The sequence below is a fragment of the Tamandua tetradactyla genome, chromosome 1 (assembly GCF_023851605.1).
Source record: "Tamandua tetradactyla isolate mTamTet1 chromosome 1, mTamTet1.pri, whole genome shotgun sequence".
Taxonomy (NCBI): Eukaryota; Metazoa; Chordata; class Mammalia; order Pilosa; family Myrmecophagidae; genus Tamandua; species Tamandua tetradactyla.
The window spans coordinates 848,996-867,432 of NC_135327.1; the positions used below are offsets into that span (position 1 = coordinate 848,996).

The 18,437-nt window shown below is 36.3% G+C and overlaps 1 protein-coding gene, 1 long non-coding RNA gene and 1 other non-coding gene across 3 annotated transcripts in view; 2 read left to right on the forward strand and 1 right to left on the reverse strand.

Annotated features, from left to right (window-relative positions):
- Positions 1-246: 246 nt before the first annotated feature.
- The window catches only part of LOC143688498 (uncharacterized), an 88,850-nt gene continuing 70,659 nt past the window's right edge, over positions 247-18,437 (forward strand). Inside the window, exons 1-2 of the long non-coding RNA XR_013178102.1 lie at positions 247-655; positions 2,709-2,848. This is a non-coding gene — a long non-coding RNA (uncharacterized LOC143688498). The remainder of the gene's footprint in view (positions 656-2,708; positions 2,849-18,437) is intronic.
- Positions 10,930-18,161, reverse strand: LOC143688485 (phospholipid scramblase family member 5-like). Its single transcript, XM_077166482.1, has 5 exons — positions 18,060-18,161; positions 14,564-14,728; positions 13,519-13,561; positions 12,421-12,641; positions 10,930-11,168 (listed from the first exon to the last, which is right to left on the reverse strand). The coding sequence occupies exons 2-5, from the start codon at positions 14,600-14,602 to the stop codon at positions 10,989-10,991; spliced, it is 483 nt and encodes a 160-aa protein (XP_077022597.1). The 5' UTR covers positions 14,603-14,728; positions 18,060-18,161; the 3' UTR covers positions 10,930-10,988.
- Positions 15,648-15,750, forward strand: LOC143652617 (U6 spliceosomal RNA). Its single transcript, XR_013160793.1, has one exon. It is a non-coding gene; the product is annotated as a U6 spliceosomal RNA (small nuclear RNA).

Sequence of the window (18,437 nt, forward strand, 5' to 3'; positions counted from 1 at the left end):
GGTTTCCCAACAGTACACAGACTTCTAAAGAATGTCCATCAGTGGCATTCACTCCATCCCACTTCTGAGAGTCAGCCACTCAGCAACAGTCTTATTCTGGTAAACATATTTCCATGGCATGTAAAGTCAACACATCAGCTTCTGTGCTAGTTTGAAAGGATGTATGTACCCTAGAAAAGCCATGTTTTAATCCTAATCCCATTTTATAAATCCAACCATTTCTTCTAATCCCTATTCAGTACTGTATGCCTGAATCTGTAATTAGATCATCTCCCTGGAGATGTGACTCAATCAAGAGTGGTTGTTAAACTGGATTAGGTGGAGACATGTCTCTGCCCATTTGAGTGGGTCTTGATTAGTTTACTGGGGTCCTATAAAAGAGGAAACATTTTGGAGAATGGAGGAAATTCAGAGAGGGCAGGAAATGACATAGCCACGAGAAGCAGAGAGTACACCAGCCAGCAACTTTTGGAGGTGAAGAAGGAAAATGCCTCTTGGGGAGCTTCATGAAACATAAAGCCAGGAGAGAAGCTAGCAGATGACCCCCTTTTCACCGTGTGCCTTTCCAGATGAGAGAGGAACCCTGACTGTGTTCGCCGTGTGCCTTCTCACTTGAGAGAGAAACCCTGAACGTCATCAGTCTTCTTGAACCAAGGTATCTTTCCCTGGATGCCTGTGATTGGATATTTCTATAAACTTGCTTTAATTGGGATATTTTCTCAGCCTTAGAACTGTAAACTAGCAACTTATTAAATTCCCCTTTGTAAAAGTCATTCCATTTCTGGTGTTGCATTTTGAAAGCTAGCAAACTAGAACAGCTTTTAATATCCATAATTTCTAAAACTCTATAAAAGATAAGCTCTCTTCTTTGTTTTTAAATTTTGTCTTACAAGCACAGTTCTCCCTTGTTTAAGCAAACAATAAATCTAGCTTACTGTTTTAGATATTGAATGATAGACACTTCATCAGTATTTATCATCACCTGTGATTACATTTTTATATGTTCATTTATTATCTGTCTCTATTAGAATATAAGCTCTGTGAGGACAAGTATCTCATCCCTTTTGTTCACTTAGTGCTTACATCAATGCTTTGCACATAGTATGCACTCAGCAAATATTTGTTGAATGAGTCTTTAAAGTAGGGAAAATGTATTCTAATATCATCTAGTACATAGTTCTGTAAAATATAACTTCAATGAATGAATTGTTTTTGTATGTTTTTTAAGTATTTCTTGAGGACACTGTTGAGATAAACCAGAGATTACTCAGGTCTGTATGAGTCCTAGAATTTTCACAAACTCATCTCTCTCTTCAGAAATATATTAGATGAACAGATGTCACCTGCCTATTTGACATCTCCTTTGGGAAAATTTAAAGGCAATTGTCTAAAACTGAATTCTTGTTCTTTTCCCCAAAACTGGGTCCTCCTCTTATTTCCCTCTGTAAGTAAATAGGGGCACAGGCTAAAAATCTCTTTTCTCCCCCACACCCCCATTTTCATCCCAACATAAAGTAATATTTATCTTACCTGCTAAAAATACCTTGAATGTGCTCACTCCTCTCCCTTTACATGACTGCCACATGAATACATGTCATTTGTCACCTAACCTACTCTGGTAACCTGCTAACTGGCCCGGGAACATCCTTTCTGACCTTCTCACCAATCTAAACTTTCCTGGGTATCAATCAGTTAACTCTCTCCTTAGAAACTTTGACGAGAGGTATTTGCTAATAGGACAGATTCTGAAATCACTAGCATGGCCTAGAGGATCATTTCAGCTTCACCCTGCATAGTAGTCTCCCTCACTGCTGACCTCCAGTCACAATGCCCTGCCCCAGGACACATGGAATTGACATGCTCTCCCCCCCTTCACAGAACCTTTCTGAACAATAGCACCTTTGCCTAAAATATTCTTCTCTCCCCTCTTTCCCTAATTCAGTCTTTTCTATTCTTCACAGATAAACCCCCCATGACTCCCTCACTCCCAGACCAGGTCAAACACCCCTTCCACAGCACCTCATCCATCTCCTGTAAACACTTCCCGTGTTTGAAACCTAAACTTTGTTTGTGTCATTATTGGATTAATAGTTATCTCTCCAACTAAATTCTTAGCTCTGTTGGAGAAGGGAATTTATCTATTTCTGGCCTGTAAGAGGGAGTCAGTATTTGTGTATTAAATGAATGGATTAAACTATGAATGGAAGGCATTTGAATCTGGCCAGGTTTCTCCTGGTACATCTCAGAGGACACAGAGATGGAGTCTGCCCTCTGGCTGCCTCGTGGAGCCCAGGAAAGGGACACACATGATCTGCGGTCTGCTAGAGCCTCAAACTTTTCACTGAAAATCAGAGTTCCTGCGAGTCCCTCGGGGACTTAGATTTCGTGAAAAGGAGAAAAGCAGGGTACAGAAGGGATAGAAGAAGAATTTCACCTTTCATGAAACAGGGGAAAGGATGGGCCCTAGTTTGTCATGGCATGTCCCTTCAGGAACAAAACCAAAGCCGGATAGCAGGGTTTTATGTAAACGAGGTCAAATTTGCAATGGATATGATATTCAAAGAAGGGTTTTTTTCTCCAGTAGATGTAGATATTGAATAGCTCTTTCACTTAAATATCTTTTACAAATTAGAAACCATTTGTCATATAAAAATGCGGTATTTACAAATGGTATTTTCTTTTTCCCTATTCCTACCCTATTGTGAAAGTCAACTGCTGCTGTTGTGACTCCTACTACAAAAACCTTTCATTTGAGAAATACAAAGTAAAGGATAAGAAAAAGATTCACTCTGCGGTCATCTTCCGGAAGCCATGGGATGTGGTGAGGACGGGAGAAGTCAGGTCTCAGGTATAACCGTCCACACACTGTCTGATACTGTTTTGTTTGCATTTCATATTGTTACCCCAACAGAAATCCATATAAGCCATGGTGCCTGGCCTGTGAGAAGTCTTCAAAAAATGTTAGCTGTTGTCCTCCATATTATTAGTTAATTAAGCATTAACCTTAAAAATGCTGTTTTCTTCCATTGTTTATAAATGACCGTACATCACATACACCTTTACTGAATTAGTTTTAGGGTGAAGGGAGGAGTTGGCTAAGCTCCCCTGAACCATCACCACAACTCTGCAAAGTATCAAAAGGGAAGGAACCATTGCTCAGAAAAGATAAGCACTGAGTTTAAGGTTGCAAAGCTGGTAAACAGTGGCGTTCAGTTCAGTGGTGGCTTTCTCACAGCAGCACTCCCTCCCTCACCCCATGACTGCCTTGCCTCCTGCACTTGGTAAAACCAGTTGCACTGCAGGAGCAGAAGGTATGACTTGGAGAAGGTTGAGTGCTGTTTTGAGGCACGGTTATTTTTTATGGATGGAGTCTAAACTGCTCTGTCCCACAGGAAGAACTTTTATGCTGACTGAAGCAATATATATTTTCTGCATTTCAAGGGTGGGGATTATCAGAAAAGGTGTAAAGTGATGTCAAAGAATTCTAAAGGAAACTGAACCAGAAAATGGTGGAGAGGCACTTTTCCTTCCTATCATGTAATATAAAGCCCCATTTTCCCCAGAATCCAGAATGAAATGGATATTTGTAGGCTATTTTGGGAGCTTAACTATCATATATGTTATTTCTAGGTTTTTCCTCCCAAACAACCAATTTAGTAACAGATGCTTAGAATCCAATCTCTCTTCTAAGTGGAAGATTGCCTGGAGTTTGTCTAAGCACCTTTATATGTGAAGCTATACTGGGGAGTATTTTTATAATTCTAAGGTAGAACCTGTAAGGCTATATGGAACCTTGTTTAAAACAAATTCATTCCTTCTTTCTGGAAAGGAAAGAAAAGGTATCATCATTCGTGGAGAAAAAATTTTCCTTTTATGTAGGCTTTGGAAATAGGTGGATAACTAGGACATAGTAATCTGGAAGACTCTAAAAACATTAGGGTGGAAGGCATTCATCAATTAAATTTACTGTGTTTCCTGACTTCTGAATTCGTTTTATGGGTTAAGGTTTATTTTGTTTGTTTGTTCATTTTCCCTTTTTATTTGTATGCTGTATGGTGGTGTCACATTTCATTATTTTTCCATGTGAGTATCGCATTATTGCAGCACCATTTGTTGACTTTTTTGTTTGTTTTTGTTTACTTGTTTTGCTTGTTTGTTCATATCCTTGGGAAGTGCATGGACAGGGAATTGAACACAGGTCTCCTGCATTGCAGGTGAGAATTCTACCACTGAACAATACTTGCACTCCATGTTTCCTTATTTTTAAGGTCTAGAGCTGTCCACTGTTCAGTCATAGATTCTTTTGTTGACTGAACTTTCACTGCAACTAAATATAATTCCTGACATATGACTCTGAATTTAATAAATTAGAAATCTATTTATGGACTTATTTATGTTTCTTGCATGGGATGGTATTTAAACACACCTGGTTTGTAAATATTAGCTTCTCTGTGGAATGCATGTGTGCTTCTTGCCCCTAGAATGAACTGATTTTGTCTCCCTTCTCCTTCATCTTTACACAAATTTATTTATCAAACATTTAACTTTTCCAAAGTAGAGTAGACATATCTCACTACAATAAGAAAACACAAAAACAAAGTCAAAAGGGACAACTTTTGAAATCATATCTTTAAAATCCAATTCTTTTGATTAGTAACCACCCTTAGTACCAGAAAAACTTCAAAGTGTTCTCTAAACATTGAATTTTCATCAGTGATGCTGAAAGTCTCGTTTGTCATCTTTCATGCTTACCCATGCAAAAGCTTCAAAAGGACACAAAGAAAGAATAGTAATTTCTCAATGCAACTTTGTGCTCAAGCCAATAATTGCATATTTAGCTATTATGCATTCACAACTAGATAATTATCTTGTGAAATTATGTTTTAATAAATCTCATAATTAACATTTTGTTACAAAAAAGTGAGTACTGAAACCACTCATAAATGAAATCCCAAGTCCAGCGGATTTCTAGAAAAAAATGAAAAATAATGATTAGATAGCATCAACTATAGACATCTTCAAAGGGAAACACAATTTAAGCTTGCCTTTTACTTACTGAAATATGTTCCCCATATTTTATTGTTTTTGTCATCTTGTTTGTTATAATCCAACCAGTGAGTGTTCAAAGAACATAAAATCCTACAAAGCAATAAACTGTGAATATGAGCGAACTTACAAAAAGGCAACAATTAAGATCGGAAGTCTGACAGACAAGCTCTGATTATGCAGAGCAATGGTCTCTCCCAGTGCTGCTCTGCAACTTGTGATTCTTCAGTAGGAGGAAAAAAAGTTTTAAGCTGCATGATAATTACATGTCTGATCTGCAGAATACAAGTAACTTGGGAACCTCATCTGAATCAGTGTGATATCACCAGTCACATTTTGGGTGACCAAGACTTTGCAGAATTAGATATTAGGGCATTATGGGTCAGTGCTGGGAGTTGTCATGAATGCCAGCTTTAAGGAATCAGATATATCATCACAGACCATGCCGATGGTGATTAGGTAGTTTCTGAGGAAGTACTGAAAACTATATATCAGCGGGAACTCACTGCAGGGAGTGGTATGTGTGAAGGGGTAGCCTAGACCAGAGGAGACCAAAAAGTAGATTGCACTTGTAAATTTCTTCCTTTGAAAAGGGAGAATCCCCACCCTGGCAGTTTTCTCAGGATCTCTCACCACAAGGTAATAAAATGGTGATAGCCTTTAGAAATTAAAGACATAATTCTTCCTATCAAATTACATAAGGAGATAACTTTTCTTGAAAGATAACTTTCACTACAGGTGAGAAATTGTGTTAAAACCTGTAGTGGGAAAAGAGGGCAAGTGCTTTATAATGTTATGGTAAAAAGAAAACAAAAAGGAAATTGATGGGAGTTGTTGGATAATCTCAGTGAATATGTTTTTCCCTCAGACATTTGAGCTAAAAAGTTAGCTTTTAATATGATTGAGGTGTTATGTAGATGAGTGTTTCTCAAATTTACAGTGCATAGAGGAATCACCTGGGGAGCTTCTTAAAAATGCAGACTCTGAGGCATGTTTGAGGTAGGGTCTGAGAGTCTGTATTTCTAAAACCTTCCATAGTTTGCACATGGGTCATGCTGTGTCAAAGACCAAGATTCACCATTATTAATCCTACATCCCATTAACCTCTCAAATATGGGCCTATAATAGGGAAAAGTACTTTTCCAAGAAGAAAGTATGTTTAGGGGGTATTTATAGATTGAATCATGTCTCATCAAAAAGCATATTCAAGTTTCAAGTTCTAACACTTGGTCTCATGAGAGTGAGTGTACTTGGAAATTGGGTTTTTGAAGATGTGATGAGTTAAGATGAGGCTAAAATGGATTAGGATGATCCTGAATCCCATAGGACTGGTGTCCTTATAGGAAGATGGACTTTGGACTCAGGCACACACAGGTACTGAAGATGGAGGAGGCGAGATTGCAGGGATACATCAACCAGACAGGAAAGAGCAGAGATTTCCAGCAAGCATCAGAAGCTTGAAGAAGCAAGGAAGGATTCTGCCATATGGGCTTCAGATGGTCATACTCCCCCTGCCCAGCCCTGAGACCTTGATTTTCCACTCCTACATTCCAGAACTGTGAGACAATAAATTTCTGTTGTTTTAGTGCATTCAGTTTTTGGTACTTTTTTACAGCAGTTTTCAGAAACTAAAACAACAGGTTTCTGAAAACTATTAATAAAAAATGATGATGTTTAAGATGCAGACAACTGTAGTTCTATTGTTGATAGTAAGGTTTTGTCATCAGTGTGCCACATAACAGAGGCACTTATGGCACAGTAAAGGTTACTTGCATTTTAATATAATCATCAAGTATGGGGCTTAATTAGAAAGGCTTAATTAAAGTCTTGAGAGAAGGCTGTGTGTGTACGTATGTGTTTGGAATGGTTGGTGTTTTAGTGTAAAATAATCACAAATTGGAAAAGTACAGAGGAAGTGGCCAATTAAAAGCATTGTCAGGAGAGTAAGAGAGAATGTAAAGCATTAAAAATATTAGGTAACAGGAAAGGTTGACTGGAATTGATAAGGTTTGTATAAGAAAATGAGGGTTGAGGACGTGACTACTAAGTGAGCCTAAAACCCAGGGCTCTACATGTATTAATTCTACTTTGTACCACTGATGGGAAACCAATAAGCCATGATAATTCTTTTAAAACTCTTTGAGAAATAATCTTACTTTTGTTTTTCTGTATTAAATTCTAAGCGTCCATCAGTGATCTGCTAGTGAATTATTTTTAGCTAATGCATTCCCAAATGTCTTCAGAAAAATAAGAGTAGATAGGGACAGTTTTATTCTACTATACATGGTACACATTAATGAAACCTTAAGATTTAGGTTTATGCAACACTGTAGAACAACAAAATATGAGAGTAAGAATCTAGCTTTCTTTGAAAAACTCCATGAGTTTTTGTGGGTATATTGAACATGGTAGAAAATAAGGGAGATATTAGAAGGTAAATTAGTAATGGGAGATAACCAATCATTTTGGCACAGACATTTTGTGACTTCTGTTCTTTCACCCTCAGTTCCCAAACCAAATAATTGTTTTCAATGAAATTGTATGCTGGCAAGGAAGGACACAGACATAACCTTGTAAGAATGGAAACTGAAACATGTTAACTAATTCACGTCATTTCATGCATTTTGTACAAGTTGGGAGGGCATGAAAACTGTCCTGTGTTACATTCTGAATATCCCCTAGGTTATTGTTAAACAATGAGTCAGTCCTGGAATTTACCCTGGACATTTATGAGATATTTATGTTCAAATATAAAAAATAATGACTTTTTTTCAATTAAAAAGGCAAATAAGCCTACAATCTAAACTGAGCTATAAAACAGAATGGTAACTCAGTGTCTGAGCAGATGAAGTGAAGGACCCAATGGAGAGGCCTAATAGAAATGCAGGCTCCTAAATTGTGAGTTCTGAAAAACATTGGTCTTCATATACAAAACTTATTCTTTGGAGATCAAAAGCCATATAAAGTAATATTGGTTCGATAGTAATTGACAGGTGAGAAGGGGAAAAATAAGTCACCCTCTATGACCATCCTTACAAAGAGGAAATAAGCACTGATCATTGCTGCTTTGACTGTCACATCTAGATCTGCAGGGATGTGAATTCCAAAGTTGTCAGTATTTATGAAGATGTTGTTGACAAATCCTGACCAGTACTTTGAAATCTTCCCAACCGTAAGCTTTTCATTAATAGTTTTCAACTCTAAAAAGAAAATAAGAGGTGCTGAATTTGGATGTGAAAAGAGACAGTTTTACATTTCTTGCTGTTTATTTGATGAGGGACACAAATTTTCATATTCACAGTCTCTAAATGACATTTTGATGTTATTCATTCCTTTATAGAAGTATAGGTTTGAGGATTTAACTTCCCTGTTTACTCATCAGCACTTTTGCTCCTTAAACCATTCTGTAACCCATCTTAATCTTTTTCATGTGTGTGTGAGCAGATGGAGGAGAATGCAATAAACAATAAGAACAGGCTACCACAAGATGGCAGCAGGTACATAGTCTCAATTACATGGTCAAACATGAGGGCAATTCCTTTACCTGAGATCCTGTCCTTAATCTGAATTATCCATTAACAAAAATAAAGAAAGAAAGAAAGAAAGAAAGAAAAGCACGGGTTCAATTCCCAGTGCCTGCCCATACCAAAAAAAAGCATAAGCAAGAAGATATATCTGGGAAGGATTCTGAGAAGAATTAAACAGATTTCTAGGTATGATATGTAAGCTTTTTATTGGTAAGGTTTAATCATCATTAATACTTAAACAGTATCAACCAATGTAGAACCTCATTTTTATGTTATACTCAGATATTTACTAGGATATCCATTTCTGACTAACCCTGAATACTACTTTTATGATGAAAAAAACTAAACAACTGACTTCTATAGGATCAATATACCACACAGGAACTTCAGACCAATTTGACATAAAAAATCCTTCAGTCCTTTTCAGTGAGCAGTCTAAAGTCCAGCTTTATCAAACTGTTCACTTGCTTGTCCTCTCTCCCGTCCTGATACTGAAAGTGATGTAATATAAACTTTCACTTTCTATATGGGGGTAAGAAATAGTGACAGATACTCAGGGCATTTTTATACCATGAATACCAAATTCCTAAGTTTAAGTTTGCCACAATCATAAAGCACATTTTGATACTTTGCTCTTAAGGATCCATGTCAAATCCTTTTGGAATGGGGTATAGTTAGGATGGCTTGCTTTTCAAAATGCACATTTTATTCTGTGTAATAGTGTGCCCTAAAGTCCTACAAACTGAATTTCCTAGGTGGGATATGCAATACTGGATGAATAAAAAAATCAATATGCACTTTAAAATTCAGGTAGAGGGTGGGCCACGGTGGCTCAGCAGGTAAGAATGCTTCCCTGCCAAGCCCGAGGACCCGGGTTCGATTCCTGGTGCCTGCCCATGTAAAAAAAAAAAAAAAAAAAAAAAAAGATAGAAAAAAAAAAATTCAGGTAGAACATTTCCTTTGCCTAAGATGTATTTCTAAGAGAAGGTGTTAAAATAGTTTCTGTTGTAACAGACTGAACTTGTAAATACCTACTGATTTTTAGCTTTCAGATAAAAAATATGTTTATATGAGAGGAAACTGTTTTACATAACTAATTTAGCAAGGTTCATGAACATAGCTTTTAAATCAGTGGCATTTTAAGGGAGAGCATTTCTGAAATGAGATGTGAACTGGGATATACTACCACCAGATGTATAGGAAAGATGTGCGTTAGGTGTTTCTAAACTATATATATGTATATTTGCATGCTTTAAGTCCACATAAATCTAAAGCACCATAAATCAGGTGCTCTGCTACTTTTCAAAACCTAGAAAAGGATGGTCATATAAAAGAGACAAAACTACATGTATCTGTACAACTTGGTCACATTTACAGACTTGGACCACATTTAAAATAGACAATTACTGTTTTAAGTAAGAAGATACAGTAGCGTGGTTTATAAAGCATACAAAACTGTATTTAGTTAAGCATGCTATGAATCACTATATTCAATTTCTTACAATCGCTCTGAATAATACTTGGCACTAAGCAAGTCTAATCAAGAAAGCACTATCAAGGTAGTACATTTTTGTAGTATGATTTAAAAAAAATTTCATGGCATTAAAATGTTTGCAGTTATGAGTTCTTATTATTGGAAAGCACATTATGGGCCTATGCGCTGGTTTGAGAGGAAGTATGTACCCTAGAAAAACCATGTTTTAATCCTAATACCATTTTATCAAGGCAGCCATTTCTTCTAATCCCTAATTAGACCATCTCCCTGGAGATGTGATTTAATCAAGAGTGGTTGTTAAACTGGATTAGGTTGAGGTGTGTCTCCACCCATTTGGTTGGGTCTTGATTAGTTTATTGGAATCCTATAAAAGAGGAAACATTTTGGAGAAAGCTAGAGATTCAGAGAGAGCAGAGGATGCTACAGCACCATGAAGCAGAGTCCACCAGCCAGCGACCTTTGGAGATGAAGAAGGAAAACGCCTCCCAGGGAGCTTCATGAAACAGGAAGCCAGGAGGAGAAGCTAGCAGATGACACCATGTTTTACCATGTGCCCTTCCAGCTGAGAGAGAAACCCTGATTGTGTTTGTTATGTGCCTTCTCACTTGAGAAAGACCCCAGAACTTCTTCGGCCTTCTTGAACCAAGGTATCTTTCCCTGGATGCCTTAGATTGGACATTTCTATAGACTTGCTTGAATTGGAACATTTTCTTGGTCTTAGAACTGTAAACTAGGAATTTATTAAATTCCCCTTTTTAAAGGCCATTCTGTTTCTGGTATTCAGGCAGCTAGCAAACTAGAACAGCCTATTACATTATTTCACAAATATATTATTTTAAAATTTATTTCAGAGATATTTATTTAAGTATTTTACAATTGAATTATGTTGCAAAAAATCACAACCCAAGTGACAACTTCCTTCATTTCATTAATCCTACTTCAAAGTCCACATCACCAAAACAGCCACATGTTGCACAAGGACCAACAATTTTCAGAATATCTTCTTTGTTCGTATTTTGGATTGCAAATTTAGGCAGAAAGGGGTCCCACTTCTGTGCAACATAACCAATTATAGTACCAGGAGTGGCTTGGATTTCTAGCTGTAAGAAGAGATAATAAAAAAGAAGAGTTTCTAAATTTATAATATTTTAATTTAAATATAATGTTAAATTGCCCCTAAAGAATATTCTGTTACAAAATCACTTTTCATTCTTTAAGTCATTGTAAACATCCACTTCTAAGAAAACAAAAGTGTTCTTTTTCATAATCTATAGAGCCAAATGATTCACTTTATAGCTAGCTGTATGTTTGGCACAATGCCAAGTATATGTTTTTGTCTTAACTCCCCAAAGAGTATATGCACACTAACAGACTTGTGTGCCTGTGACTCTGGCTTCTTTGCCATTTTTGCTCCAAGCAAAATAATTGGTTAAGCCCAAGGCAGCCCCAGTTGTGATATTTCATGTCTACTTCCTCCCTGTTCTAACCAAAACACACATCTACTTAAATCCCTACCTTCCAATTGCTAAATGCTCATGAATTCTTTTCTCTTCACATTGTAACTTCCAGCTTCTCTGTCTTCAACTAAAAACATATGCTTCTTGCAGAATTATAATTACTAAATACCATTCCAACAGCTGATTGTCTTCTTTCCAAGAGTTAAAGACTAGCAGTTGCTTTTTCAAGTTTTTCTTCTTTTTTTAAATCTCCATTTGACTAATTCATTTATCATCTATCGTGTTATATTTCAACATATACACATAAATCAAATAAAATCCATATGAAAATAATGAAACATTTGCAAAATAAGCTGGTAACCATCACCTGATCTCATGTTGCCTTTTCTTCTCTATTAAGTTCATAGTCTGAAGAGCATTTCTGCTCATAAGAGCGACCTTCATGGATTAACAGCATGGAAGCCGCTGTGGTTTTTTTCTTTGGGGTGGGTGGGTGTTGGAAAGGAAAACATTTCAGTGAATCACCAATCCTCAAGCTGTTCTGATTTTTTTTTATGCTGTATGGTGGGAGTCACATTTCATTCTCTTATCATGTGAGTATTCTGTTATTGCAGCACCATTTGCTGAATTTTTTTTGTCCTGGTTTGTCTGCTTGTTTGTTTTTTGGAGAAGTGCATGGGCCAGGAATTGAACCCAGGTGTCCTGCATGGCAGGTGAGAATTCCACCACTGAATTACTCTGTTCTGAGTTTTAAGAAATGTCAAATTAATTTAAAACTATTGAAAGGTTGACATTTAGCACCAAATGAATGCATTTAAAGAAATACTTGCTAATATTTTCATGTGTGTGTGTGTGTGTTTGTGTGTGTGTGTGACACCCGGCATCAGCGACCAACCTCTTGTAGGTAGCAAGGACACCAGCAGGTGTTACATCTCAAGGGCCTGTTCACCGTGATCACCTCCCGACCTGAGTTATCCAAGATCCACAGGACACAACACCGCAGAGTGGAGCAGAAAGTGCAGTTGAAGCAGACGCTTTCCTCCACTGCAAAGTAAAGTCTCTGTCCCAAGCTGTTTTTAATCTCATATTTGTTGGAGGTCTCAGTGCCAAGTGTCACTAATGAAGCCAAACAATTTCGTTAAAATATTGCTGTTGCAGAGAATCAAAGCCTTTCAATAACTAAAGGCTGTGTTATTAAAAGAAATAAGCTCAGGGACTGACACCATTCTACTGTGTGCTGTAAACTTTGAGGACTTAACCACTGAAATCAAGTAAATGCTGAGACAAAATCTATGCCATTATTTTGACTCTAAATATAGGATGGATGTGACAACTATTCAACTACAGAAGCAATACTACAAAGAAGACTCTATTAGTTGAATAATAATTGTAGTGTGTGGAAGTTAATGGGACACTTTACAGGTAGAGCAATGATTCTGTCTAAAAGCTGTATCTGGCAATATATCTATAGCTGCATACTATTCTGCCATCTGTTTCAGTTTTGACAAATGTCAGGAATAATGTAGAATATTAAAGCAGGAAATACCCCAGTAATTCACAATCATTAGTAATCTTGTTGTAAATTTCTGTATTGTTAGTGTGCCTATTTGATGAATTGCTGATTAAACAATAAAAGATGGAACTCTGTTTTGATGAATTCTTGATATCTAGCTTCAACCTTGATTTCTATTTCTGAGATTGTTAAGAAAATATCTGATTAGCATGCATGGAACTGGTCAAATACTTAAATCCTTTTAATGGCAACTCCACCAAAGGCTTAGAGAGTTTCATGCTTTTTTGGTTTCTCTAAAGCAGACTAATAATTTTACTTTCAGTTTTTAATTTAAAAAGCAGGCCTGGTCCTCTTTGTGCTCTAACTCTGTTCTACATATTTAACTTTATTCTTTATAAAATATTTAGATGTAAAGAAACTTATGAAAATGAAAATATTATTCTCAATGGTTTTAATAAGTGCAGAATGGAATATACTTACTTCCAAGAAGCTCCACCTGCTGATGTATGATTATCAGGTCAAACTGTTAAAAGATGACACAGAGTGAACAAAAAGTGTTATGTCAAACATTCTGAAACCTTAGAGATACTACTACTAACCTGTTTTCTAGTCTACATGATATTAAGTAACTTTCTCGTTCCTGATTTGGGAGATGGATGAAAACAGACCGCAAAATGTAGTAAAATGCTTTTTATTTGTTTATTTATTTTCGCATGGGCAGGTGTGGGAATCGAACCCAGGTCTCAGGCATGGCAGGTGAGAACTCTGCCTGCTGAGGTAAAACACTGTTTATTCAAGGAAAAATGTACAGGAACACTGAAAATTCCAACGGAGAATTGCTAAAAACATAAATAGGACCTATGGCTGACTCTCGAGTGTCCGTGCTAATGGAAAATAAGAATAACTCTTGGAAACAATACTTTAAAATTTTTAAACTAATGTCTGAATAACAATGCTTAGGATGTTTTATGAAACTCGTTTTTTTTTTAACTCATGACCTGAGTGCCTTCTCTCCACGCCTGCCTGACTCTCGGTCATGCTCCAGCTTATCCCTCAGAGTGATGTGGTGTCTTTGGTAACGTCGAACCAGGTTGTTCTATAAATATTTCTTATTCATACCTTCCTTTGAGCTAAAAAAAAAAATTCTGCTCATACCAGCAAAATACCAATTTAAGCAGAAAAAGAGTTACGCAACTAAATACACAACATGACAAAATTCACTGAATGCAAATTAGAACGGAACTAATAGTTGAGAAATATTTTAAAAATCTACGATGAAAATTGCTTTTTAAAGGAAAATGAGAGTTGTGTACTTAAAATGTAATTTATCTGCATTTATTTCAAATTTAATGTACAGTATTTGATCGTCCACTAAGGCACGATCCTGAACGCTACATATGGCGCCAATCACCTTATTTTCTAACACGCCAGTTTTCTACTTTGCTGTAAAATTTCCTTCCATTCAGTCTCTTCTCCTTCACATTAATGAGTTTACTGGTAACGGGTAAAATGAAGAGTTTATTACCGTTATTTGGTCTAGATTAGGCACCACTAACCCAGACATTTGGTGCGCACTGTTCCCTTCATTCTCCTCGCCGCCCTCCTGAAGCAGAGGTGACCGGTATCATTTCCTCTGCTTAGATCTCATCATTGGTAAAAGCGTGCATGCGGCTTCTTTCTTTGAGATTACCTAAAAATATATATTTTAAATTAATTTATGATCTGAAATTATTCTAAAGCCTATTTTCACAATTATGGCAGAAGACTAAAAGTTTTTCTTTTCAGTTAGAATTGGTCTTTTGCAGTGTACTGACAATTGTTCTGCTCTCCTCTTTTGAGGGAAACGGGGGATTGTGAGAGGAGAAGGGGTAAGCCTCAAAAAGGATCTACGTGCTTATGTAGCAGTGGATTTGTGGAGGGGTGATTTAGGCATGAATAAGTTCTGAATTTAGGTACATTGAATATGCACGCTATTGTCCAAGGTTGGGCCTTGAAAGTTATGCACTCTAAATTTCCATCTGCTCTAGGATGAAGAAGGATCACTCTTCTAGATCTTTTGACACAGTATTTAATTTAATCCTCACAATAACTCAGAAAGATAGATTACATTACTCTTATTTTATATGTTGAGAAACATTGCCAGAGAGATGAAGTAATTTGCCTGATTGTGGTGTTTGTAAATAGTTGGGTCAGGATTAGAACCCATGCTGCTTGACAGGCTTTCGACTCTGTTACTCTTTCTGCAGTACTCATTTTAGGTACTGGGGAAACAATTCATTAAAGACACTGTGGGCCTCGTGGGTGCCTTTCATCCTTATTTCCTCTACTCTTCTACTCACCTTAGCCTCTACAATAACATTTGGTCTTCCCTGTCTGTGGACATACCTCTTGGATTTGAGGACATTGTTTTGTTGTTTTTAGTTTCATTTAAATAGCCCTGGCTACTCCTTAACCATGGTTCAAAGGAGCCCTTTTCAACGGTTTGCAATTGGTTGATGGATTCAAAATTGCTGGAAACATTAAACAGATTGAATCTTGTGTTCAAGTGTCAGAGAAAGTTGAGTGCACCTTGAGCATGAAAGGTATAGGAATAAAAATATAATGACAGTGTTTGCTTCAGCAACATATACTAAAATTGGAATGATACAGAGAAGATTAGCATGGCCCCTGCACAAGGATGACATGCAAATTCATGAAACACTCCATATTCAAAAAAAAATATATATATATAATGAAAGCCTTGGATATATCATCTAAGAATTAATTTTTATGTATACCTTATCAGATTTATAGGTGTCAGTAATTTGTCTAATGTATGTTTCAAAATAAATTGTATATATTACATTTAAATGTAAATTTGGTGGACTTTAACTTTCTGCTTTTATCTTAGGTGAGAGTATAATAATTAATTACCCTTTGATGGGGTAAAATGTTTATGTTGACTATAATGAAAAATTAATCCAATATGAAAAGAGAAACCATCACATTTATGATTAGATTTAACTTACATAAGCAGAAAGAAAATTTGGTTAATGGCGTTCCATTCACTTGTTAATGTATACTATTATATACTCTCTTCACAGATCCTTCCATATGTTCCAAAATGTATCACTAAGAAATATTTGTATTCCTATGGCCCTGTGAATTTTTGTTATATTAAAAATTTCTGGTATGCTTCTGAGAATTTAATTCAATTTTTATGGAAAAAAAGTTGCTCAATAGTCATTGGATGGAATTGATTGAAGATAACATATAATTTCTATTTTTTTTAATTTAGAAGATATTTTTGCCATATCTGTACCTGGACATTTGTTGAAAATGTGATTTTTCCAAGTGTTCATAATTTAATTCTATGACTTTGCAATGAAAGTCAAGACAAAATAGTTCATTTTGTGTTGTGTTTCTTAGAAAATACTAGAATAAAACTTTTGAGAAATGTTCATTTATTCCTACAGATGCACACTGCTTGAAGGCAAATGCAATTTGCCTTCAAGTAGTTCTTTTAAAATGAAGTGAATAATTACTTTTTCTTTGGAGATAAAGTATTCACCAATTATGGCATAGTTATGTTTTCTGGAAAAGATTTCCAAAGGCATATTTTTGGGAAATTTGCTCTATTTTAGAATAGAAGCCAGTGGGCTCATATCTCTATTTATTGAATATGAAAAAAAATGTATTACTGTCAAGCATCTGGCTGCGGGTGGGTCATCATTCATGGATGGAAGAAGAATATGTGATGACCATATATGATCATCAAACCTCAGCCCTCTGGCACTGGTATATCACTTTTATGCTTGGCAAAACCTTGTCTGACAACATTCCCAAACAGCCTGCAGCAGTTAATCAACTCTAGTCAGCTATTACAGCTGGTCCTTTCTGCAGAAGGAAGATGGTAGGTTAGCTTTTCCAGCTCTTTTACATATCTCCCCGTGCTCTCCAGTCTCTAAAGTCCATTTGTCTGCCAGTGGGTTTCTGGATAAGGCATCTGCAATTATAAACATTTTCCCAGGAACATATGCTGCATGCAGCTTAAACCCTATCAGGCACAACAGAAATCTCTTGTACCTTAAGGGAATTAACACAGAGGTTTGATTTTGATAAAGGAGATAGACTTTATAGTTTGAAAGAATGCCAAGCAAGCTGAAAATTGCAGCAGATGTGCTGACAACTCAATACTACTGTGAATGTATTTCTAATCTTTTGTGGATTAAATATACAAAAGCAACAATAGTATATATGAATAACAATTGCTATTTATGTGTCATATAATTCAGATGATGATATTTGTTGATTGATTTAATAAAAGGATTGAATCACTGCTTACCCTCCAATGACTAGACTACCTAATAATAATATGAGCTTTCAAGCAAATTGGCCTGGAAATGCAGCAGTAACGTTAACTTGAAATTATGATTTCCCTTGGAATGCATCATTTTTGAGACTTAGTTGAAAACCAAACTCCTAGCTTCTTGTGGAATTTTCTGCTTTGGACTGTGACATTAATGATTTTTTTCTCCTCTGAACACCTGTGCACATTAAAATTGTGTATTTGTCTGACAGTAAAGTGCATCAGCAAATTTTTGCCTTGCCAATTAAGTGGCAGAGTATTTGAGGTGAGAGAGGCTAGGTTTTATATTTCTCCTATGCCTTGAGTAAGTAGATAATCAATAAATATTCTTAAATTAGATGGTTGCTAGTGATGGACATATTAGACTATTCCTTGAGGATAAATTTGCCGACACCTTTAGCAATTGCTAAATAGCTCAATTAAAAGTATTCATTCAGTCTTGTCACTATATCAAGTAAATACAAAAATAGTAATAGCAATAAAAGGAAACATAAATTTCTTCCCAAATAATAGAAGTAAAATCAGTATTTTATAATTTCTTGATTTAGGATAATTTTCTCATTTCAGTAAATTACTGGTTGAAGCCCTTTGACATCTACTGTGAAACACAAGAAAATGAAGTTTGTTTTCATTTTAAGGGGAACACTTTGGAGAAGTAGAAAAGTAAAAATACCTGGCTTAACTGTTCTAGCCCAGGAGGGAGACTGACTGTTGGCATGAAATTGCCTGGTGGAGAGAGACATGGCTGCCACACTTGGTTCCCTGGATGGGAGTGTGAGGCATGAAGTCTTCGATCTGATTGTGGAACACTTGGAAGAAAACCAGGCACACTTCTACCTCTTTGGTTCTGGGCATCTGCAAGAGAAGAGAAATTTCCACCTGTATTTAACTTTAGACCATTTGATTTTGCCTTTCATCTAATATTTGTGGCTTTCTTATTCTGATGATAGTTTTTCTGCTGCTGCCTCTCACTTTATTGGCCTTTCCTTCATTTTCACAATTCATTGCCACCATCCTTTGACTTTTAAGGCAGAGCAGGAGGAATGTGGAA

What these genes read in the sequence shown, in the direction of transcription:
- LOC143688485 (XM_077166482.1), bottom strand. Translation starts at nt 14,602, where the DNA reads ATGTCTGGGTTAGTGGTGCCTAATCTAGACCAAATAACG. An exon ending in GCAGGTGGAGCTTCTTGGAA is followed by an intron (nt 12,642 to 13,518) that starts GTAAGTATATTC and finishes TGGCTTCATTAG; the next exon opens with TGACACTTGGCACTGAGACC. An exon ending in GTCCTTGCTACCTACAAGAG is followed by an intron (nt 11,169 to 12,420) that starts GTTGGTCGCTGA and finishes CTCTTCTTACAG; the next exon opens with CTAGAAATCCAAGCCACTCC.